The following is a 26,701-nucleotide window of genomic DNA, read 5'->3' on the forward strand; positions in this document are numbered from 1 at the left end:
AGTAAGAGTGCCCATGTAAGTAGAATATATCCATGTTGTTGGCGCCTAAGATGGTGTCCTGCTGGCAGGTGGTTGTTCTATTATTATTTTATGCTCTCATTAGAGATAAGATTCTTTTCTGTTGTAGCACCTCGAGAGAAGGCGTCCATGAACAGATTGTTGTCCTATTATGTATGCTTTCAGATGAGATTAAATTCTCATGAGAGAAAGTTGTTACAAGAGATAAGCTATAAAAGGGGGCTTAAGACCCCAGATAAAGGTGCGTTGTTTCTGAGACTGAAACTGGATACTTCTTTGTTTTAGTAAGCCCTTACTGACTTGATCGTCGGAGTGTGATCAACAGGTAGGGCCCCCTCTGTTTCAAATGGAGCCACGTTCCAGTACAACAAGACGAAGAACAGATTCCAGAGGAAACAGACCGGAGGTAGAACTTGTCACCAGAGTCAAACGGCAAGAAAGTCAACTGACAAGAACATTTGGCGCCCACTGTGGGGCCCGATAAAACTTGATCCCATCCACAGTTGTGTGTGAGTTTTCCAGCGATATGAGGTATTGAACTTAAAGCTTTGATGCCTCCAAATCCATGAAGATTTCTTGAAGACTAGGTTGTTGCTTGTGGGTATGGGTTCTAGGTAGATTAGAATTTATCAATCTACTCTTAGCTTAATCCAAAACTGAATCAATCAAGTTCTTTAAAAAAGAAAAAATATTTTTCAAAGTGGTGAAAAACAACCTGTTGGTTTATCGTTTCAATCGGTTGTTTTACACTTGGTGGTTTTGAAAAATTTGAAATTGACTGACCTCACAGTCAAGGCCAATTCAATCGGTTGAATCGAGCTTTCAATCGATTGTTTTTTAAAAAATCTTATTAGGTTAAGTTTGGTAAATCTGTTTTCCATGATTCAAAATTGTTTTGGCCCTCGATTAAAAGTCTTAAACGACTATCTTTTAGGCTATATAGCTGGTGTTTACATCTCTTATATGTAGAGAGATTAGATTACATGGTGATCTTTCCTGTAATTACTTGTATTTCATTTCATATTTGTTAAACTTGTAAGGCACTAGTGTGTACATGGTGTTCTGACTTAGTCAAAGGGTGTTTTGACTTGTAGTGTTTGTGTATCAAAGAGGGTGAGTGTTCTTGAAGGGTTCAAGATCACCTCTTTGGTGTTTGTGTTGTGTAATATTTGGTTGATTACCTAGTGGAATACCTAGGGGTTTTTGGGGACTGGATGTAGCTTAGGTAAAGAGTGAACCAATATAAACATTGTGAGTGAATCTCTCTATCCTTCACTGCTTTAAAACTGTTTGATCTATGTTTTTGTAAACTGTTGATAAAAACATCTGATTGATTCGCATAAACAACCGATTGATTTTTCGGAATCAATTTAAAACAGTTTTGTTTCTTGGCTGATCTAATTACTTCTTTTGTGATTTTTCAATAATCTTCATTCTTGTTCAGTATTTTTGAAAATCTTTCATTAAACAATTCACTCCCCTTAGGTGCTTGAAAGTCACTCAAGTTTTGATTCAAAAACCTTTTTTCATGGTCGATAAACTACCCTTTGGGGAGGTTGCTTCTATAAATAGACTACATATGTTTTGTGGTGCAAACTATCATGAAGGAAATGCATGTGCTGATAAGTTGGCTAATTTATGATTTATTCATATAGAATCCTTATTTGGAATAATAGACTTCCTTATAGTCTATTGTTAGAATTCTTTATGAATAGGTATAGTCTACCTATATACCATTTTTGTTAACATGTGAGTTTTGTTCTAGTCCCATCATATTTTGTTTAGATTTTCTTTTATTTTTAATAATATTTTTTTGTATAATAACAAATGATTGTTGTTACTTGAGATGTCAAGATAACTGATATTTCAAGTTATATAATAATACCGCATATCAAAGCTATATAAAAAATAAATCAATGCTAACTTAACATGTTGTTTATAACGCACACCCGTTATAAACACTTTATCTCTCGTTTATATATTCTTTTTTAGTTGATAATTTTTTTTACAACTTTTATATATACAAAAATGGTTGCTTTTTGTATTGAAGACCGCAACTGACACTACAAGAAAAAATGGTTTTAACGAGGGTTTATTTTTACATTACCAAAGGTTAAAACTTCCATTAAGTGGTTTACCCTGGGTTGCGATTTCCCTCGCTTTCCCAGGGTTTTTTTAAACCCCAGGAAAAGGCTTTCATAACCTCCGTTAAATACCATAGGTTTCATAACCTCCGTTAAATACCATAGGTTTCATGACCTCCGTAAAATACCATAGGTTTCAAAACCTCCGTAAAATACCATAGGTTTCAAAACCTCCGTAAAATAAAAACCCAAACACCCACAATTAATATTGCAAAGAACCCAAGTCCTTCCAGTAATCAGGGAAGGGTTAACCACTAGACCAGAGAAGTTCTTTGGTTATATTATCATTTTTATTTTACTTATAATTATTAACATAATTTATACATATTAATATTATATTAACATTATTATTAATATTATTATTATAATTAATATTACATTTACATATTAATATTATTATTATAATTAATATTACATTTACATATTAATATTATTCATATTATTAATATTTATTAATATTAGTATAAATATTATTAATAATATTATTATTAATATTAGTATAAATATTATTATTAATATTAGTATAAATATTATTATTAATATTATTATAAATATTATTATTATTATAAATATTATTATTAATATTATTATAAGTATTATTATAAATATTATTATTAATATTATTATAAATATTATTATTAATATTATTATAAATATTATTATTAATATTATTATTAATATTATTATTAATATTATTATAAATATTATTATTAATATTATTATAAATATTATTATTAATATTATTATAAATATTATTATTAATATTATTATAAATATTTTTATAAATATTTTTATTAATATTATTATAAATATTATTATAAATATTATTATTAATATTATTATTATAAATATTATTATTAATATTATTATAAATATTATTATAATGAATAGTTTCCCGTGTCTGATTCTTCAAAATTTGATATGCAAATGTAACCAAAAAATAAATTATGATAATGTATATATGTGATAAGTTAATGTCACTTCACAAACAACTTATTTTTACTTATTGAAATTCATAAAAACAATCTTTAAGAATTGAATAATAATTTCAATTAATGAAGTGCCTTCTAACTTCAATTAATGAATCAACCTCTAAAACCTAAGTTCAAAGCATATTTAAATATATATACCAGTTTAGGCTAAACTCACTAAAAAATTTAATTATATCTATTTATTAAGAATTGAGAAAATATAAAATATAAAATATTTTATTGATGTTTTACAATAAACTTTTAACACTTAAAAAAATTAAAAAACTCTATTATTTTGATGAGATTTTAGAATAAATATTTAGAATTTAACGAAGGTTTTAAAATAAACCTTTGGAAATTAACGAAGGTTAAAAAAATCTTTGTTATTTTATGGAGGTTTTAAAATAAACCTTTGTAAATTAACAAAGGTTAAAAAAACCTTCGTTATTTTGTGGAGGTTTTAAAATAAACCTTTGGAAATTAACGAAGGTTAAAAAAACCTTCGTTATTTTGCGGAGGTTTTAAAATAAACCTTTAGAAATTAATAAAGGTTAAAAAAACCTCTGTTATTTTACTGAGATTTTAGAATAAACCTTTAGAATTTAGCTAAGGTTAAAAAACCCCCGTTATTTTGTTGAGGTTTTAGAAAAAACCTCCATTAATTAAATCAATTCCTAAGGTTATATTAACCTCCACTAAATAACCTCCACTAAATAACCTCTATTAAAACCTTTTTTTCTTGTAGTGGGAAAGATATGAACTATTTTTAGTATTTTTGATGTTTTTCGGATTCTTTGAATGTGTTTCCACATAATATTAAAAAAAATTCAATTTCACATACAAATTAAAATATTAGATATTTTTAAAAATCAATGAGAATCATGTAAAACTTTAAAATTTGCTTATTTTTATTTTTAAAATATAAATACAAACAAACTCACTCGCTCATTTATTGTTACATATATACCCCAACATCAAGAAACAAAAGATTTATAGCCTCACATAATCTTAATCAGTTATTATGGATAGATTTCAATGAGAGATCTTATTCCCATAACGGGAGTTATCTTGTAGTTATTAAACCCAGCTGAGGAAATCAACTTAACCCATTCCTTTTTGTTTCTTTCCTTTCCATTGAACAACACCATCATCATCAAATCAAAGAAGAGCTGTGTTTCAAATGATTCATCATCTTTCATTTCTTTGTCCACCACCATGTCTATGATTATCACCTTCCCTTCCTTGCCTTTCCTCGATATCGCTTCCTTGCATTTCTTCAATATCTTCACACACTCCTCATCACTCCAGTCATGTAATATCCACTGTTTTCTCATTCAAAGAAACAATCATCAGAACAATAGTCAAAAGGAATTAAATAGCCCTTCATGTAATACTATTAATCTCAATATATAATTAATCCTCCAAAGAAATCAAATTGAATGTATATAAAACTGTTTACTAGCACAATAATCATATTTTACTACATAGCTATATTTTACCTTCAACAAAATGGCATCAGCTGGAGGAATTGCCTCAAACATGTCTCCTCCAACATATTTAAGGTTCTCACTTCCTTGCAAGCCAGAAACAACATGTGGAAGATCAAATACAGTGCATTCCAACTGAGGAAACGATTTGGAAATGGCCTTTCCCATGGTTCCTGTACCTCCCCCAACATCAACCAATGACTCCAGTCCCATGAACACCCCTTTGCATTTCTCAATCACCACACTAGTGACTAATTGAGCATCACTTGCCATGGCATCATTGAATAATATATTAAATCTGGGATCACTGCCTGCATACTCCCAAAACGGCTTCCCATGTGCCATTTCAAATGTTGTAGGACTGTCATTTTTGAACCAATTAGAAAACTGATTCCATGGATTTGTGAAAGCCGGATCAAGCTTGGCCTGCAAGTAAGGCGTCATACTCATTGCATGGCTCTTAAGCAGAAGTAAAGAGGAATCAGTGAGTGCATACTTGACTTCAAGCTCATTCTCGGTGGGATTGTGTTGAGAGAAGAAGCCAGATTGGACCATGATTCGCATCAAGCGATGGATGAAGTGGGTTTTGGATGAATGAATTGGCAGTGAAGAAATGAGGTTTGAGAGGGACATGGGTTGGCCATGGTTGTGTATGATATCTGGTATGCCTAAGTCAACAATACACTTAAGGGACATGGAGTTTATGAAGCTCAAAATATGATTCCATACGTGTGTTTGGGCTCTCAGTAGTTTTGCAGATTGATCTTCTCCACAGGATTCCATTATTTGCTGCCTTAAACTTCTTGTTCGATTTGGGCTATTGAACCTCTCATTATTTGGCTTTATTTATAAGCAAATACGGAAGCAGTCACATTATAGTGTATGGCTTTCCTTTGAATTTTTATGAAAAAAAGCATAGAGTTATAATGCCCCTTTATTATTGGATTATATATTACTAAGAATGAATTTGAGGCAAATCTTAATAAGAAATAAGAAATTATAAATTTATAAATTTACTGTTTTAATATTTTGGATTGAAAATAAAATCTTAATTATTTATAAAACTCATAGTTAATCTGATATATGTTCTTAGTCCTTTACAAATTATTATAACTATAGGAGTTTATATTTTAATAAAAATTTATAAATTACTTTTTAAATTGGTTTTTAATTATTTATCAAGTTCTTTATATTTTAGAATTGATTACTAAAATTTGACTAAGTAATTAGATAACAGTTAGCTAATTAGATAATAATTAACTAATTAGATACCAATTTAAAAATTAGTTTATAATTTTTAATCAATATAATAAATAATTCTTTTTTTTTATATAAAATTAGTTTATATTTAATAATTTTTTACATTCCCTTAAACAATGATAACCATTTCAAAAAAATATATATTTCACTTCAAACGCAATTGCTCTGATACCATATTAAGCCTAACTCAACCCCATAAAACCAGTTCATAAGATTGAAGTTTGCACCCACTTACATACAATGAAAAACTCTAATCTTTAATGGACGTGGGATCTCCAACCTACATTCCCTTAAACAATGATAACCATTTCAAATATATATATATATATATATATATATATATATATATCACTTCAAACGCAATTGCTATCACTTGACCAAATATTAGCTTAAAAATTATTGTTTATAATAAAAACAATTTTCCCTTAAGTGAATGATAATTTCTTAGTAGTTTAAAGTGGAGATTTCCCTATTTAAACTTTTATGTGACGATTTCTGGTACACAAAGTAATAAAAAATGTGTTTTCATCTCTTCAATGAATATTTGGCCTAACCAAATTTTATAATGAATAAAATTTAATTTTCTTTAGAAAATGTTGTCATTAAAGTGCTAATAATATTCTATATATGTTATAATAACTTATAAAGAATTTGATGAAGTATTGTTCGCGCATGTTATTTATCTATGTGTATATTATTAATTATAGATTCTTAATTTTTTATTATAGAATTTCAATTACTTAAAGTTTACTAATATAAAAACTTAAAAATGAAATGGAATGAGTAGTTCGATCCTAAAAGAATTTACAAAGAAAAAGAAAATCTATGTAGTTGGAAATATAAATTCAATCTTATGATGATAATTTGTTTGTTGATCGAGTTTGTGGGAGAGGTTACTTATCATTTACAATTAATTGTTATCAAAAGAAAATTACTTACCATTCTGAATTAATTATTTTATTTATTTATTTATTATTATTGTCTCCTAGAACCACTATATATACTGACTTTCTCCGAGCAATGTAACACAACAAAACAACAACATTCACTTGTTTTCTCTCTCCTTTCATATATTCTCTATTTTTTTTTTTCTTCGATGTAAGTGTTTAATCCATATAGAAAGAATTTGTTTTGAGGTTATTTATCTATTAGCTTGAGAAGAATTCATTGTACTCCCAGTACCATTACAGTGAAAATTTTGATTCTTACATCGTTGATTTTTTACCTTTATTTAAAAAAGTTTTTCACCAAAAAAAATTTGATATCATTCTTATTTTTCTTATTACTTTAATTTTTCATAATTTTTAATTAAAACTATCACGCTTCCACACGATATCCTCCAAAGTTGAAAGCCATGTAACCTTAACATTTGGTAAAAGTGAACAACATAGTTAAGTTTTTGTTTTCCCATTTATATTCCATACACAAAAAGTAGTTTGACAAATCTTTGTTTTCGTATTAATTATGGTGAGTCCTTTCACATTCCTAACTTTTTCTCATAGCTTCAATCATAAAACTGCAAACCTTCCAATATTTTTCATGGTTTAGGCATGGACCATGCTTTAGGTATGCGTGTGCCCATTTATATTTATGATATATGTACAAATTAATTATATCTTGACAACCAAATTAAATATTTCTCGAACAATTATATTAATATTTTTATTTTCTAATTAAAAATATTATTATGTATAATTATATTATTAAAAATAAATCGTTAAGGTAATATTTAATTTTTTTCATATACATAATGGTTGTTTTCTGTATGGATTGGTGTCGGCAATGGATATAACATCTACAATTTATATTCATAAGTTTTTTTCTTATAAAAATGAATTTCAAAATAATATGTGAAAACTTAAATAAAATATTATTCAAATTCACTGTATATACTCTATAAATATTTGTTTGCAAATAATTTTTTCTAAAACTATATATAGTTAATATGCATTTTTTTCAATTTTTACTCCAATTTTATTTTCTATACTCAAGCCATATAATAAGTTTACTCAAAATATTACACCTAATAAACTCAAATCCTACTACATAATTTAGTATAATCCTACTGCATAATTTAGTATAGTAAATCAAAATATTCATTTATAGAAGTTTTTTTTTAAAATAAAAAATTTCATGTTAGACATCACTATTTAACTTTGACATCTCAGCTATGCTGACACCTCAAGTAACAATAATCACATGAAAAAGGTATTATTAAAAAAAAATACAAAAATACAAAAATCTGTGAGGACTATATCAAAACTCATATGTTAACAAAGACGATACATAGGTAGACTATGCCTATTCATAAATAATTCTAAGAACAGATTAGGTGGTAGCCTATTATACCAATGAAAAGATTTTCTATGAATAAATCCAAAATTAGTCAACTTATCATCACACGCATTTCCTTCACAAAAAATATGAGTAACCTTAAACTTAATTTCCCCACAGTAATTAAGACAAGTATTCTGTAGATTACGAAGCATCCAAGGAACATTTGTTTTAGCAGTAAACGCGACACAAACCAAAGCAAAATCACATTCCAGCCAGACATTAGTAAGCCCCATCTTTTGAGTTTCCTCATATGTATAACCTCATAAAACTCAGCAACCATAGCAGTTTGAACTTCAAGAAACGCAAAAAAAAACTCCAATAAATCTCCATACTCCCACGAAAAATACCTTCACAAGTAGCAAGATCAGGATCCCCCTAGCAATCTCATCAGTGTTAATTTTAACTCAGCCTGGTGAAGGAAACTCCCATCTAACAGTAAGAGGACGTAGAACTTTATCAGTACGAGTGTTAGCTTTAGACGAATTACCCACTAAACAAGTTAAATCTTTAATAACCAAAATAGTCCTAGAAACCTCAATCTTATCCTAAAAACTAGAATAATTTTTCATACGCATAACATCCGAATAAAAAAAGTTATCACAATAAGCTTAATCAATTTAATCAAAGAACTATCATCAATCTTAATAAAAGAAAGAAAATTATCCACAAACTTCACTTAATAAAATAATAAACTACATAAAAGATGTTGTTTACATTATATTATATGAACTAAAGCTTCATGAATTTTTCTTTCTTTCTTAATACCTACTCCTTTCTCTATTTCTTTTGAACATCATCTCCCCTTTATCTCATAAAACTCTTATGTCTATCCACTCTCTTCAACTCCTTTTTTAGAAAGGAAGTTACATTTTTATTATTATTATTCCTCTTAATTGCTATTGATGAGTACTTATATTCATTCAAAAAAATTTAGTTGACATTATAATAATAAAAATATCCACCATCAATTTTATTTTTCGTCTAAAAATATATTTATACTTTCTTAAATTATTTATTTTTAAAATATTTAAATATATATATATATATACTTTATATTTTTAACTAAAAGCAATTCAAAAAAAATAAACAAAAATAATAAACTATATATTTATATAAACTTAATTTAATATTTGAAAATTATGGATCTACGTCTGAAAAACATTATTGTTTTTTAGTAGTTTTAATGATTTTATGATTTTTTTTTAATGTTTGTCCATCGGTTAATTAAAAGATTAGGTAGTTTTCAAAAATAAATATATTAAAGAAACATAACATACAAATATATTATCTCTTACTTAACACTACAAGAAAATCATGAAATAGAAACCAATTTTAGAAACAAAAAATAATTAGTTGTTATAGTGACTAAATTAGAGACCATTTTAGAAACTAAACAAAAATGGTTTCTAAATTAGTTTATATTATTGTTAAATAGTTACTAAATTGGTATCTAATTAGCTAAAGTTTTAATTACCAATTATTTAGATTCTAAATTTGGTAACAAAGACTTTGGTAACTAATTAGTTAGCAATTTAGAAATCATTTGACAATAATACAAACTAAAAGTTTGTTTAGTTTCTAAAATGGTCTCTAATATAGTGGTTATAGCAACTAATTATTTTTTATCTCTAAATTTTTATTTTTTTTCTTGATTTCTGTAGTGGAAGTGAAACACAATGTTTAATCAATGATAACTTGACATTTTATCTACAAAGCACTCATGTTACAAACATCTTATCTCTTGTTTGTTTAAGCAGTCTTGTTTAAGTGATAATTTTTGTTTCTTGACAATTTTTGCAATTCACTCTTAGTAACACCTTTATTACAAAAGTTACTACTCATTCTATTCATACATAATTTTAAAGAAAATATTTGACATCACAATTTTCTTTACTTATCATAATTTTATGAACTTTTTCAACATATGCTTCAAGGATTACATGTACGGGTCACAAAATTCATTACGTTACGTGTCCATTTATATTTGTGATATATATACAAAGAGATTACATTATGACAATAAAACAAATACTTCTCAGTAAATTATGTTAATATTTTATTAGTTACATGTTTTTTTTAATTTAGAATATTAATATATTATTAAAAAGAAATTGTTAAGGTAATATTTTGATTTTTTTTATACAAAATGGTTGCTTTTAGTATTGAAGACCGCAAAGACATGAACTGTTTTTAGTAATTTTGATGTTTTTTGGATTCTTTGGATGTTTTCCATACTGTTCAAACACACAAAAAAAACAATTGTACAGCCAAATTAAAAGATTAGGTAGTTTTTTAAAAAAAAATAAAAATAAAAAAATAAAAAAAATAAAAATAAATATATATATATATATATATATATATTAAAGAAACATATAAAACATTCAGATTTGCTTATTTTTTATTTAAAATTATAAATACAAACAAACTGACTCATTAATTTATTGTTACATATACCCCAACATTCATGAAACAAAAGATTAATAGCCTCACACAATCTTATTCACTTACTATGGATAGATTTCAATGAGAGATCTTAATCCCACAACGGGAGTTATCTTGTAGTTATTAAAACCAGCTGAGGAAAATAACTTAACCCATTCCTTCTTGTTTCTTTCCTTTCCTGTGAAGAACACCATCATCAACATATCAAAGAAGAGCTGTGTTTCAAATGATTCATCATCTTTCATTTCTTTGTCCACCACCATGTCTATGATTATCACCTTCCCTTCCTTGCCTTTCCTCGATAACGCTTCCTTGCATTTCTTCAATATGTTCACACTATCCTCATCACTCCAGTCATGTAATATCCACTGTTTTCTCATTCAAAGTAATACTCATCAGAACAATAGTCAAAAGGAGATAATTAGCACCTCATGTAATACTATTAATCTCAATATATATAAATAATCCTCCAAAAAAATAAAATTGAGTGGATCTAAAATTGTTTCACTATAGCATGAGCACAATATCATATGCTACTACATAGCTCCTTATTAACTATGATCCGTGACAATATTTTACCTTCAACAAAATGGCATCAGCTGGAGGAATTGCCTCAAACATGTCTCCTCCAACATATTTAAGGTTCTCACTTCCTTGCAAGCCAGAAACAACATGTGGAAGATCAAATACAGTGCATTCCAACTGAGGGAATGATTTGGCAATGGCCTTTCCCATGGTTCCTGTACCTCCCCCAACATCAACCAAAGACTCCAGTCCCATGAACACCCGTTTGCATTTCTCAATCACCACACTAGTGACTAACTGAGCATCACTTGCCATGGCATCATTGAATAAGCTATTAATTCTGGGATCACTGCCAGCATACTCCCAAAACGGCTTCCCTTGTGCCATTTCAAATGTTGTAGGATTGCCATTTTTGAACCAATTAGCAAATTGATTCCATGGAGTTGTTAAAACTGGATCAAGCATGGCCTGCAAGAAAGGTGTGACACTCATTGCATTGCTCTTAAGCAGAAGTAAAGAGGAATCAGTGAGTGCATACTTGACTTCAAGCTCATTCTCGGTGTGATTGTGTTGAGAGAAGAAGCCAGAATGGACCATGATTCGCATCAAGCGATGAATGAAGTGAGTTTTGGATGAGTGAATGGGCAGTGAAGAAATGAGGTTTGAGAGGGACATGGGTTGGCCATGGTTGTGTATGATGTCTGGTATGCCTAAGTCAACAATACACTTAAGGGACATGGAGTTTATGAAGCTCAAAATATGATTCCATACGTGTGTTTGAGCTTTCAGTAGTTTCGCGGATTGATCTTCTTCATGGGATCCCATTATTTGCTGCCTTTAACTACTTGTTGGATTTGGGGTATGGAACCTCACATTATTTAGCTTTATTTATAAGCAACCTTGTATAGGTTTTGGAAGTCTTAAGGTTGGATCCTATTACTGTAGGGTCTGCACTTTTCTTTATCAGCACGTAGTGTGTGCACGTTTTTTTTTTCTTTTATCAGCACGTAGTGTCAACAAGTTCGGCTCACTAGCTTTCAAACCTTTTTGTTATGAAAATTATTCTGTCCAGAGAGTATTTATTCGTCATTTTATTTTTTTAATTCTTAATGTGATTTGGTTTAAGTAAAAGATTGGATACTCTTTTATCTTTTAATTTTATTCTTTAAAAAAAAATACATTAAAAAAGTATGCCATATTTACTATATTAATATTTTTAATTAAAAATAAATTAAATATAATTAAAATATTATTTTATTGAATTGTTGAGTGAATGTATTTTATTATATATTTGTAAACCTATCATTAGACTTTATATACACGGATAGATAGGTTGATTAGTTTTCAAACTTTTTTTTATACGCCTCAAATGTTTCGTTAATGAATATTGTATTTACTATCTTACAGGTGTGAATTTTATTTTCTTTGAACTTTTATGAAAAAGAAAACATAGGTATAAGGGTTATATATAATTGGAAATTGTTTGTACGGAGAGATTGAGAAAATCTAATTAATTATTTCGCTTTTGGTCGGTTTCCTTCTTTTATTTTTTTTATTTCTTGTTTTATATCTTTGATTTTTAGGAGGATACCTGTAAAAGATCTTATGAATATTTTTTTACTTTTTATTTAAATATTATATTATTATAATGAATTGTTTGAATATTTTAATTTAAATATAATAATATATATTATAAAAAAATATTAAATAATAATTAAATTTAGAGAGAAAAATAATTAATTATTATACTATTTAAATTAGATATAATTTAAATATTAAAAAAATATTTATATTTAAAGTAGTTTTTATTATTAATAAAAGTTTATAAATTAAATTTTAAAAGATTAATAAAAAATAATTTAAAATATAAATAATAAATAGTAAAATTTCCGTTTAAAAATTATTTTATAAATTTTTATTAATAATAAAAATTATTTTAAATATCAATATTTTTGTAATTTATAAAATAATTTTTAATTTAATCAAATAATAATTAATTATTTTATTTTTAAAATTAGTTTTTATTTAATAGTTTTTTTAGTGACAAGAGAAGTGTCGACACTTTTTAATAAATTAATATTTCAATTATATTTATTTTATTTTTTTATTTTAAATATTATTATATTATTATATTATTATAAAGACTGTCAAGTGAAAGATTGTTTTATTGTTGACAGTGGGAAACAATTTTTTTATAAAGCAATGGCCACGCAGAAAATGAACAACTGCATATCTTTTTGTGCTGTGGATTACTTTCTTCTGTAATTGACAAAACTTTTTATGAGTGTAGGATATATAATAATATTCCTTACGTTGATTACAGCTTTTTCTTCTGAACTTCCCACTCGTGGAAGATTATTAAAGTGATACTAAAAGCAAATTTGTTCCTTTTACTAATATAATTGTTCATAAGATTTTATATAAGATTTGATGGATTTTTATTCATAAAAAGTAGAGTGGATAATCAATAGAACAGGACAAATAGCTATGATTTGATGGTTAATATGCCAAAAGCAATAATTTCAAACTTGTTACTTATTCACTAATCACTAAATGATTTTTAGGTTCATTTTCAATTTTGGCTACTAAATACCATGGAAATGTATATTATCTCTATGGAGTCGCATTTCATTTTCAGTTTTGGCTTCAAAATACCATGGAAATGTACATTATCTTTATGGAGTCGCAATCATGTTTTGAATAGAGGACAGAGATTATATGTGAACTAAATATTATGATATTTTATAATATATAAATAAATGTAAATTTAAATGAGTTTTATAAAGTTGAGTTAAATTTAAAGTTTACTTTTTTTTAATATAGTATCAGAGTCATCTAACTTAATGAGTATTTATTGGACTTATCAGTCCACCCGCTATCGGGCGTTACAAACCATCAATAATATATAAGTGTTGGAGATCGAACATCGACTAAAAATTATAACATTTCATAGTATATAAATCAATACAAAATTTATTTATAAGTTGATTTTATAAGATTAAGTTAAGCTTAAGGTTTTCTTAATAATAGACTTTCAATACACTTCATGCAACACTTGAGACATAAGACATAAGTAAAACATTTTCAAAGACAGAACTTTAAAAAATTTCAAAACAGAACTTTAAAAAATTTCTTTTTCCAATTGCATCTAGACAGATATATAAATTAAATTTTTGTATGAGGAGTAGAAATTTTAATCAACAAGATATTTTCTATTATTTAGGAAGTGATTTTTTAAGTATATTTGTGACTAAGATTCTTGTAAAAGAGTAAAAAAAAATTTAGTGGTTTTGGTAGATCATTAATAAATTAATATCATTGATGGGTGTGAATGTATGGTGAATTCAAATTATATTCTAATTCATAGTCTGTTTAATTTTAAATGAGAATATTTTAGTGGATAGATAATTATGATGAACTGTTTAGAATGAAAGGTTTTCAAAATACTTAACGGATTACTAGAAAATAATTTTCAATATAATTTTCGCAACCACTTGGGAACTATTTTTAAAATGTGAAAACGAAAAAGAAAAATGTTTACTTCAAATTTTTCAAATTTGTTTGAGAAAAAATTATCAAAGGGTTAACCTAAAAGTCAAATTTATATTCATAGGTCCATATCAAAGATGACTTTAAAGAAGAATAGTTATTTAATATCTTGAAAAAATATGTTAGATTTACGTTAAAAATTCAACAAAAATAGTCTTCAAAACTTTTGGGAATTGATTGAGAGATAACTACTCTTAAGAAGTTGGAAATGGAGAAGCAATACTTTTCTAGTATGACAAAATGGTTCAACTAGAGGTGGCAATGCGGGCTGACTCGTCCCGTATAGGTTCGTCTCGCTCTTGACCCGCAAAAAGCGGATCGGGTTGGTCCGTCCCGCATAAGGGTTGACCCGCATAAGAAATATTTATTAAATAAAATAAAATAAAATAAAAAATTTGAATTTTTTTTATTTAGATGCATTAGGTATATAGTTTCATAATATTATTTTCATGAAACATGTGTAGTAAAATGTTATTAAAAATTTTGGGATGTAAAATATAAGGCTACATGAAGAAAATATAGGGGTGTGAAAAAAAAATTATACATTTTAAAGTTATGGGGGTTATGCGGGTCAATCCACCCCGCCACGCACTTGATCCGCGTAGGCTGCGGGTTATGCGGGACGAGTCTAAACAGGCCAGCAAGTTGAAATAAGCAACCCGCCTCACGTATTTTTAGTAGGCCGAAGACCGACCCGCACGACCTGCCTCACTTTCTCACCTCTAGATCTGATGCTATGAGGTTCTATTAGAGATTTTATATTAATATATATGGTTATACATATTATAATTCACAAGACAATATATAGTATTATAAATCTCACTTTAAAGAATTAATTTTGTGAAATTAAATTAAAGATAAGATTTATTTTTATGAGTGATGTTTCAAATAATAATAAAATATTTTATTGTGCATGTGTTAATGTCCATGTGTTAATTATTTAAATGAAGTAAGAATAAGATCATGTTTTTTTGTTTTGTATCATGAATTCTTAAATATTACAAAGTAAACATGGTGATGGTGAATTTAAAAGATATGGTAAGTGCATAGGTGTCTGAGAAAAGTAGAAGAAGTGGATTTAGAGATAAAAGGTTGACTAAAGGAAATGAATAGTAATTTTACACCATTGGATCAAATTTTGGGGCCTTTGATTATAGACCTCTTTAATTTTTTGTTATTCTCACAACCAATCAAATCATAATTAGGTTGTGTTTAAAAATAAATGTTTTTAGCTTTATTCCGTATGCACCGATTTATTTTATATAACTGGGTAGTGTACACTACCTTTAATATTAAAAAGTCATTTAAGTATTTATATGATCACTCACGTCTTATATATAGTGCTTATTATTTTAATTTTTTTATAAATAAATAGTTTGTGTATTATTGTTTGTAAGCTTAATAAATTTTAGACACTTATATAATCACATGCATAATCCCGTATTTAATTATTATAATTTGAATAAAAAATAATTGTTTGAATATTTTAATGATTGGATGCATAATCTTATATTTTGTATATTATTATGGTAAAAAAATTAAAAAAAAATACACAATAATCTACAATATTGTATGATTTGTAAGAGTATTAAGCATAGACGTTTATAGTCTTGTACTTTAATCCGTCCAAATCATAAAAAATCTAAAGTTTTTTAAAAATGTTAAAACTTTCAATATCAACACACAAACAAACAATTTTTACACACAGAACTACGTAATCCTGATTTTTTTATTATTAATAAAAATATGTAAGAGTAAGGTTAATTCTTCTCAGATCCAAATAAAAAAGTTATGATTTTTTTATTATTAATAAAAATATGTAAGAGTAACAGACCCAAATAAAAAATTCAGGAATATTTTTTCTGTTATTTTGTTTATGCATTTTTTGTGTCATTTTTAATAGAAAAATAGACATCTTAAATACCACATTTGTTTTGCACATTTAATTAAAAATGCTCTCATTCAGTTGTCCAGTTTCATGCGTATCATTGTCATGCGCATCATCTTCCACCTTTTTCTCAAACTTTCTCCTCCACCTTCTCTTCCACTATTCATCACTTTTTTTTATCACTTTTCATGATGATGAGTTTAGAGATTAATGATAAAGATAATATATTTTCTATTCATTTATTTACTAACTCAACGATTCATTTCTTTACTAACTGAACAATAGCTAAAAGCCACTAGAGGATGAAGGATAATAGAAAAGCAAGGTAAGAATATGAAGGAGAAGAAAGTGAAGAACAAAGTTAATTGTGAAAGAGTAACGGTGTCCCAATTTGTTATGCTCTAATTAAATCTATTCAAAATATTTTTGTGAAACCCACAACTACAAATAAAATAATATTAATTTTGTAATGTGGAGAGTTGTAGGATAAATTCCCTATCTAGTCCCATTTATACTAGCACCCTTTTGTTTTTATTTCCCTATCTAGCATCCTTTTATGTTTTATTTCCCTATCTAGCACCATTTCAAAAATAAATAAATAAATGATAAAATATATTTTTTTATAATTTAAATTTTGAATGCATTAAAAAATAAGTATTTTGAATGTTTAAAATAGTTAGAAATATAATTAATGAATAAAGAAAAGAGTTTTTACAAAATAAAAATAAAAAAAAGTAATAAATTAAAAATGTTTAGTTTAAATTATTTTTTTAAGAATGAAGAAAAATAAGAAATTAAATCTTACAACAACATAAAAGTTGAATCTATAGACATAAATTAGTATTTATTTTTATTATTATTGATGATGTAATTATGTTAATTTCAAGGAAAAAATACAGGACATAATTATAAAAAAAAAACAAAGTCAATTAGTATTAATTAATAGTGGACACACAAATAATATTGAAGTGTCTACCTAAATGCAAAATCCTAAAAAAAAAAACTAATGCAAATGCTACACTTAATGCTTAAAAATGAGAAGAAAAAAATGCAAAAATAAATAAGTATAGAAAATAAAAACAGCAATAATAAAATAAAAACAAAATAAATAAATAAATAAACAATGACAGAAAAAATAATAACTAAAAACATATAAGATATAAAATAAAGGAAAAATAAAATAAGATAAATATACAAGATTTAGAAAAATATAAAAATCCAAACAAGATAAAGATAAGAGATATAAGACGATACTAAATAAGTAGATATTGATCATAAAAAGAAAAATAAATGAAAGATGATCATTCATTTAATATTTTCTTCAATTGTACATTAAATAGTTTGTGCGAAATGAAACATAATTAATGACGAGAAATGCACAATCCAATAATGTTGGGACATGTTCTTTTTGTGTTTGACAATATGAACATTTTTTTGTTCGATCATGTTGTTCTCTTGTGTCCATATCAGTTCTTATTCGACTTGACTTATGTATTCCCTTTAAGGTTATTTTCATATCGAGACTTGGGCATAGTATTTGACCAGTATATGCAGGCCAATATTCTTCATTTATGAGTTCCATCAAATAGTCTTTCATAACATGAAAAATCTGTTGCAATGTTGTTGTTTTTATTTTCTATATTTATTTATTTTTACATTTTTCTTCTTCTCATTTTTAAGCATTAAGTGTAGCAATTACATTAGTTTTTCTTTTTAGGATTTTGCATTTAGGGTAGATAGACACTTCGATATTATTTGTGCGTTCAATATTAATTAATACTAATTGACTTTGATTTTTTTATAATGATGTCTTGTATTGTTTACTTTAAATTAACATGATTACATCATTAATAATAATAAAAACAAATACTAATCTATGTTTATAGATTCAACTTTTATGATGTTGTAGAGTTTAATTTTTTATTTTCTTCATTCTTAAAAAAAAATTAACTAAACATTTTTAATTTATTACTTTTTTATTTTTATTTTGTAAAAACTCATTTCTTTATTCATTAATTATATTTTTAACTATTTTAAACATTAAAAATACTTATTTTTAATGTATTCAAAATTAAAATTATCAAAAAATATTTAATTTATTATTTATTTTTGAAATGGTGCTAGATAGGGAAATAAAAAATAAAAGGATGTTAGATAGGGAAATAAAAACAAAAGGATGCTAAATAGAAAAATAAAAACAAAAGGATGTTAGAAAAATAAAAATTAAATGGTGTTAGATAGGGAATTGAACCAGAGTTGTATAATGAAGCGACTCAACTGCTATTTGTTGAATCATTATTTTATATTATAAAATTATATGTCGAATTCTAAGTCAAAATTAGTATAAAGTTGACTATGTGGAAGAGAGTCTATTATTCTTACATTTTCAAGTATATTATTTTATATTTCATAAAATTGCAAATGATAATATGACAAGATAAGCTTCAAATATTTTTGAAAGTTGTCTAAACAAATAAAGAAATTAAATATAAATTAATTTAAAGATAAACAAAATATTTAATTATTTTTATGAATTAGCTTAAAAAATATTTTAAAAATTAAGGAGTTAATATTCTTCAAATCATAGTTTATTGTTATGAAATAAGTTTTTAAACTAATCCTTAAATCAATGTCCAAATTTTGAGACTAAACTTTTAGTTACTTTTGAATTTTTATTTTAGTTTTTAATTACTTTTCCAACCAATATTTTAAATTTAAAGGTCATTAAATCAATATTTATAAACAGTTTATTTTACAGTGAATATCTATAAGTGTGAGAACTATGAAATGTCTGGTATTAAATTTATAAACAATACTTTTCACGAGTATATGCTAAGATGAGAATATGGAGAAGACATTTCTGGTAGCATTCTCCATCTCCGTTTGCCTAAAACTATAAACAATTTCTAAATAACTTAAATACAATTTAAACATATAAATAATTATTGTACAACTAATTTTTAACAGTAATTACCTTTAAGCTACCTCCTAAACACACTTCAAATTTTATAATGCATTTTCCAAAAATATTAAATTCATCCATTTCTATGAAACATAATTTATCCAAAAATGCCAAATTTTCAAGTTTCTTCAATAATTGTCTTTTATTCTCAAATAATTACAATATATAACATAATAAAAATATTAACAAAAACACATGCACCTTTACTCAAGTATACTTATATTTTTATTACATTAAAAAATAAACTTCAATATTAAAAATGATATTAAAAAATACTAAATATTATATATATATATTTGTAAGAATCAGATTAAAAAATATAAATAACGTTATTTTTAAGTAAAAAATTTATTTAGTTATTTAGAGTATACAAAAGTTGTTCAATTACTTATTTTATTAAATAAATAAATTATTTTTATTAGTATTTAGCATACATATCACCGAATTGGTGTTAGTGCCCTAGTAATAACATCTCTATTTGTAAAAGTGATGAATAAAATTATAAATTTAAAATCTTTTCATTAGGAAGTATGATAATATAAAATAAAATATAAAATCTTAAATCATAAAATAATTTTGTTTATCTTAGAAATATATATTTTTATTAATGATTAAATAAACTTTAATTACAATGTGAATTTATATAAAAAAAACGATTTATATTAAAAAGTAAAAAAGAATGAAATTTAAACAAATTAAATTATAATATAATAAAACTCTAAAGAATTAAATTAAAACTTCATAAGATAACCTTGTTTAGACAACACTCATATTTCAAAAAATTTAGAATCTGATTCAGTTTACCTTTCTACTGCTAAGAACAGTGTCAAAACTAAACTGCACAGTATAATCTTATAAACACCACTTGCAGACAAAAATAAACATATAAACATGTATTTGTTATTGTTCGGAATTCTACACCAATCCCTAAATTGAGAAATTTGACATCGCCCCAATTCTCGCAATCTTCGCAGTTGGATTCCGTGATTTTGTCAGTAGCTTGAGTTTGATCCACCTCTGTCATCTCAAGACTCTCTCCTCTTCCGTGTATGTAAGTATGCATTCCCAATTTTTTGTCCCCTTTTGCTGGATATTGGTGTGGTGACAGAAATTTCAATTTCAGCTCAATTTTGTTTTACTTATAATTTATTTTTTATCAAAGAATGAAATTAAATTAAGAGGGATACAAAAGGGGTAACCCAACCCTTTACAACTCCAAACCTAGGGTGTCCAAAAGAAACACCCCAAAACAGGAAGAGAGTAACCTACTGCATAAATTAAAGTACTGCATAAGTAAAAATCTACACCAGCTCCCATACTAATTCTATTATACTGCTGCACTGATACCAAGACCCTAACCAGCATTTTACCCACCAGAATAGCTTTCAGCAGCATCTTCAGAAACTTCAAATTGATCTTTAACTTCACCCTATACCACCCAAATAACACCACCAAAAGTTTATGCTTTAAACTTCCTTTCCAGCTGGCTTAAACACCTGCCACGCCGCGCCCATCCCATCTATTTTGATATGCTACAGATGTTGCATCATGATATAGCTATATTATGCTATCTCCCATTCAGTAACCTCCACCAAGAACTACACGACCTTATGTTTTCCAACAAAATCCAGCATCTCCTTTCTACCTTCCACTTCCTATTTAGATGTACTACACTCTAGTGGTCCTGCTCCCTGATCTTCAAGACTCTCTTCAACATACCACCACATCTATACAAGATATTTTTGGCATCTAGCATGGTCTGCACCATAAAACCCTTCTCTGTGCCTCGACAAACCTACACATTAATGACAATTCCAAAGCTCATTCCTTCCTACTTACCATATACCATCCTGCATCAAAAGGATTAACACTCCACCAGCTCCATAATCCACCTTTCCAAACTTCTTCCAGTGCATGTTATGCCAGATCATTGTATAACCCCCAAACAGAGCTTATCTAGTGCCAGTAATCATCCATTGGTCTATACGACCGAGACATGCTGAATGGTCCTATTGGGGGTTTACAACATCCATCATTATCAGCATTTTACCTTTCCACTCACAACCAGATTGCCTCCGCCTAGCCTCACTTACTTATAACTCCTGATACAAGTAATTGGGTCCAGGACCCACTCTGCAAATGAATAACTAAAGTTATGTGCTTTGTGTTTCATCCAAAGCCACGTTTTGAGCTGGACTTTTGAGAAGATTTCTTCCACATCTGCAACCCCTTGGTTAAACACAATTGAGTTTCTATGCTCCCATATACACCACACAACAGCTGCCCAAATTCCTTTCCAGACCAGATTTTGTTTGCTACTACATTGAGTTAGTTGGAAACTCTCGAAGTGACTTATAAGCTCTTTATGTTGTACATATAGTATTCCGACCCATTTGAAGCATAGGGACCACACGCACCAAGCATATCTGCACTCTATGAAAAGGTGTTGACACGATTCTTCCTTAACCTGGCACAAGGCGCATCCAGTTGTATTGAGCATGACCCCTCTCCTACTCAAACATTCTCTTGTCGGTATTCTTCCCAACAACACCCTCCAAGCTGTTACCATCACATTCGGGAATGCCTTAATCTTCCAAAGATACTTGAATACGTCAATTTGGGGTCCTCTATCATGCTTAGTTAGGCATTCATAAGCAGAACTCACCGAGAAACAACCTGAGTCATGACCTCTCCACCTCTGTGTATCCTTTTCATCCCTAGATACAATTGCCCTAGCTAACTGCATGCCAAGTTCCATTTCCATCGGGGTTTCCCACTCAAATCTACCCCGCCTCCACTTTAAATTCCACCGCCACTCCATTCCCTCCCACAGACCAACCTCTTCCACCCTTTGACCCTGGTTTAAGGATATAGAGAACAATCTAGGATATACATTTTTAAGGGGCTGATTTCCAATCCACACATCCTCCCAGAATTTCACTTTATCACCCTTTCCTAGAACCCACCCAACTTCTTTTTGGAACCATCCTTCACCTCCTCCCTCTTTACACACCTTGACTAGATCTCTCCACCACCAGGACTGCCTTTTTACTAATATTTGGGTGCTATCAGGTTCCGTGCCATACTTTGATTCCAAGCATTCTTTCCACCTCCGTGCTATCAGGTTTTACTTATAATTTATAATTGTCATATATTATTGGGCAGGTCCAATTTTGATTTTTGTGTTCATTGTTAACATTCAAAAATTCTGAAAAATACTTCTAAGCTTGTGTCTAAACTACCTCTTAAACATAATTGTGCTGCTGCTGGTTACATGTCTTTCTTTAGTAAACTGAGTTTGATTTGAAGTAACAAATGTCTTCCATTCCATATTAATGTACCAAGAGGCTTGCTTGCAGCTTGGAAGAGATTGTCAATTTTACTCTGACAATTTTTAATGTCTCAATATTGTGTTGTTTTGTCATCTGCAGGATGCTGATAGTGAGATTGTGGTTCAGTTAAAGGCAGGAACGATCCCACCACTGAGGTGATTTTGGATTAACTTCTGTGCTAAGTGCAGTTAATTATAGTATTCTGTATGTCTCTTTTATGCATCTTCTCCAAGTTTGCTGAATTCCCCTTTATCAATTAGTTGATCATAGATCATGAATATTGAATATAATGTGCTACTCCCTGTGTTAGAGTGTGAAGTATGGTTTGGTGACTTTGTTAGATGCTAGATTCAATGTTAAAGGTAATCATTTCTTGGTGTTTTGTATTGAATGTAAGATGTTTGACATCATCGACATGGCTGTACAACAGATCATGCATAACAAGGGATAGGTTGGGTGTACGTCTTCACATCCAAAAAAAACGTTCACATGAATGATTTGGCTTATTCAGTGAACTGGTTTGATAAATTTCAAAGTTCAAAAAATTGGAAACATGATTTATAACCATATATTTCTTGCTCATTATCCTTCAATATCAAAGGATATGGATTTCTAAAAGAAAGCTAATATTAATTTTGTGTGTTCTGATTCTAGTCTTTATTGATTGGCTCTTTGTTTTCCATTCTCTCTCTTTAACTAGACCGATAATGAGTGTATTGTTTGTATATATTCATACCATCTGTTTTGATTTTAATAGAAAAAACAAAAGAGATATTCCTTCTCTTATCCTTTGTTTTTCTTTTTTCTCTTTTGTTTATTTATGTTCTTTTTTATAATATGGTATCAGAGTCATTTAGAGTTTATCATAACGAGAATTTGTTGACTTATCAAGTCACCCGCTATCGTTATCGGATCATCCATAAATATATAGTCTTACGCATGAGTTGAAAGATCTTGGTGTGAGGGTGTGTTGGTGATCCTACATAGACTAGAAATAAGAACATCTCATAATATATAAATGATTATAAATCTCATAATATATAAATGATTATAAACCGACTTTATAAGGTTGAGTTAAACTTAAATTTTTTTCCTTAATATTCAAAGTTTATGAAGGATTGCAACCAAGTCTTATAATCATTGTGGAAAAAATAAAACAGCCACTTCAATTGTTGACTTCAACACTATCCATTCTCCACAACTCTTGTCATTTTTTCTTTATTCCTTGTGATACTTGTAAATAAAAGATGGATATCCTACAACGCCTTTCCTTTCCTTTATTTTATTTATTTTTAAATAAATTTTTGCAGTTAGTGGTGGGTTGCTGATAGAGAATAGCACATAACCAAGGAAAGATGGAATTGGGAACCTCAGAGTCATCATATCCAGGGTCAGGGAATTGGGAGATCCCAATTGATCTGTTCGGTTCCAAAAAGCATGCTGGAGTCTCTCGTGGTATTCTAGCATTTGCAGATGAATCTGGTAACATAGTCTTCAGGGTGAACCGCCACCCACCCAATCCTAACTCATCGCCCCTTCCCAAGGACAAGAAACTCTTGCTCGATGCCTCAGGCAATACCCTCTTCTCCATCTACCGCTATCATGTCTGTTTCCCTTATCTTAATTTCTCTTTCTTAATAAACTAAATAAAATTTTCCTTTCTTAAACAAATATGTTTTTTCTTTTTCTTTTGATAGAATGGGTCTTGGAAGTGCTATAAGGGAGACAGTGATGGGAACAGGGAGCTGGTGTTTAGAGTGCAGAGGACCCTCAAAACATTTACTAGAGTTGAGTTAGAAGTACTTTTCGAGAGTGGAAGATCCAATGGTGAAGGTTGTGATTTGAAAGTGAAGGGTTCCCCTTTCCAGAGATCATGCTGCATCTATAAAGATGCTGACTTGGTGGCACAGGTACTAAATTCATGCTATATTTAAGTGATTCAAGAGTCTATTTATTATATGGATAAAATTGATTTTGATATAATTAATTTGGAACTACTAAAGGTAATTGAGATCTTTGGTCCTATAATGGCATGCTGTCAAACAAGCACTTAGACTTCTTTAATTCCCATTTAAAATTTATGTCATAAATTATTTGTTACTCATAGACTCATAGTTACCACCCGCCCATGTATAATTGAAATTATGTTTCCTGAACCCAAGAAACTCTGCATTCAGATTTCAAACAATAAGTATTTTATTATTATACAATGGTGGCAATGGTGTTTGAATCTATGACCCTCATGCAAACTATCCAAAGTCCTTGATCCTAGTAGGTAGATTCCAAATAATATAACATTGGACACATTATGCCTCAGAAGATTGAATATATGGAAGTGATGCAGCAGAATTATTCTGTGTATGAATTAATAACACTACAGGCATGATTTGATATGATGAGTCTGATGATAATTTAAAGCTGAGACTTGTATATTATGACAGAGGAGCCTGGTTTACAAGTTTACGGTGATGAAAGTTCATTACAATCCAAGGTATCAAAATAATTGATTCTGATTTACTTGTTCATTATACATTTGTGCAGAGTAGCCTGATGTACAAGCTCCACCAAATATATGTCGGCAGGGGAAAATTTCGCCTAACAATCTTTCCGGGGACTATTGATCGTGCTCTAATTGTGGCTTTGTTTGTGATATTTTTAAGTGGAAGAAAGTAGTACATTAACAGTAACATCCACATGAAACTGCAAGGAGAAAAAAAAGGTTTTGGTTAATGTCTTTTATGATCTTTCTGTCTCACTCATTCACAGATTTGTTTTGCTCATATAACATCATTTCATTGCCTAATAGGGGGAAGAAATGAGATATTCTTCCTTATAAGAAGCAATGTTTTATTTTCAACTGGTGCTAGATCCTAGCCCCAGAAACATTTACTTTGTTATTGAACTGGGCAACTCATGAAACATTTGTCATTTGTCCTTATTAGATAATATTCTCACCATTCCTTTGGCACATAGCCAGTATGTATTCAACGACTCCTGAAAGGCCCCTTGATGTATTCAAATATAGACACAGATTTGGAGGAACAAGCTGTTAGTTATTCATTTGATTTGTTATAAATATAAGGGCCATTCATTTAAAATATAAAGATGGCTTTAGACATAAATTACGAATAAATAACACAAGTAATGTGATCTAGCAAGTTTCTCATTAGGTATTAGTATTTTGAAATTTAAAAGTACAAATGGAAATATTAAGAGATATAAATAACCTCATTATCTAATGGTGGAATTATATATTTTAAGAAAGAAAAAATTAAAACAAATAATGGGCCAACTGAGATATGCTTGTTGTTATTGATGACACTTCAAAATATTTAAAAGAAAAACAACTTTTAAAATTGAAGGATTTTTTTTAAATAAATCGTTTAAATTAATATATATCCACTTCAATTATATTTATTATTTTGACATAATAGCTTAAAGCTAAATTTGGATTGATAAAAATTAAATAAGAATTAGACTAAATTTTTTAAACAATAATAAATAAAAAATAAACATAATTCTTGAAAATTGGGATATTTGTTTTTCTTATAGGGAATTGAATTTATCTTGAGAGTTTAATAAAATAATTCGCGCTCTCGGTTCAGATTCTCTTTTTAAAAAATAAATATTTGTAAAAAGAATATGATAAAAAATATGAAAGACATCAAAAGAATATTTGTAAAAAAATTTTATTTCAATATTTTTTGCTAAACAGAATTAGAATATGATCATGTACATAATTTTTGAGAAAATAAAAAAAATTCTTATTTAAAATATAAAAATTTA

General features: G+C 28.0%; 3 protein-coding genes across 7 annotated transcripts; 1 reads left to right on the top strand and 2 right to left on the bottom strand.

Annotated features, from left to right (window-relative positions):
• Positions 1 to 4,152: 4,152 nt before the first annotated feature.
• LOC137824404 (putative O-methyltransferase 3) lies at positions 4,153 to 5,407 on the bottom strand. Its single transcript, XM_068630040.2, has 2 exons — positions 4,633 to 5,407; positions 4,153 to 4,455 (listed from the first exon to the last, which is right to left on the bottom strand). The coding sequence occupies exons 1-2, from the start codon at positions 5,401 to 5,403 to the stop codon at positions 4,153 to 4,155; spliced, it is 1,074 nt and encodes a 357-aa protein (XP_068486141.1). The 5' UTR covers positions 5,404 to 5,407.
• A 5,183-nt stretch (positions 5,408 to 10,590) lies between these two features.
• Positions 10,591 to 12,015, bottom strand: LOC137824443 (putative O-methyltransferase 3). Its single transcript, XM_068630091.2, has 2 exons — positions 11,239 to 12,015; positions 10,591 to 11,027 (listed from the first exon to the last, which is right to left on the bottom strand). The coding sequence occupies exons 1-2, from the start codon at positions 12,007 to 12,009 to the stop codon at positions 10,725 to 10,727; spliced, it is 1,074 nt and encodes a 357-aa protein (XP_068486192.1). The 5' UTR covers positions 12,010 to 12,015; the 3' UTR covers positions 10,591 to 10,724.
• An 8,346-nt stretch (positions 12,016 to 20,361) lies between these two features.
• LOC137826207 (LURP-one-like protein (DUF567)) lies at positions 20,362 to 25,957 on the top strand. 5 transcript variants are annotated; one of them, XM_068632092.2, is made up of 5 exons: positions 20,362 to 20,634; positions 23,015 to 23,070; positions 24,226 to 24,519; positions 24,613 to 24,825; positions 25,457 to 25,957. In XM_068632092.2, the coding sequence occupies exons 3-5, from the start codon at positions 24,271 to 24,273 to the stop codon at positions 25,586 to 25,588; spliced, it is 594 nt and encodes a 197-aa protein (XP_068488193.1). In that variant the 5' UTR covers positions 20,362 to 20,634; positions 23,015 to 23,070; positions 24,226 to 24,270; the 3' UTR covers positions 25,589 to 25,957. The 5 variants fall into 5 exon arrangements, with proteins under 5 accessions (XP_068488193.1, XP_090150692.1, XP_068488195.1 ...); XM_090294566.1 differs by having other exon boundaries at positions 20,467 to 20,634; positions 24,226 to 24,487; XM_068632094.2 differs by having other exon boundaries at positions 20,485 to 20,630.
• The last annotated feature ends 744 nt before the right edge of the window (positions 25,958 to 26,701 follow it).

The sequence above is a fragment of the Phaseolus vulgaris genome, chromosome 8, assembly GCF_051622355.1.
Source record: "Phaseolus vulgaris cultivar YP4 chromosome 8, ASM5162235v1, whole genome shotgun sequence".
In the NCBI taxonomy this organism is placed as follows: Eukaryota; Viridiplantae; Streptophyta; class Magnoliopsida; order Fabales; family Fabaceae; genus Phaseolus; species Phaseolus vulgaris.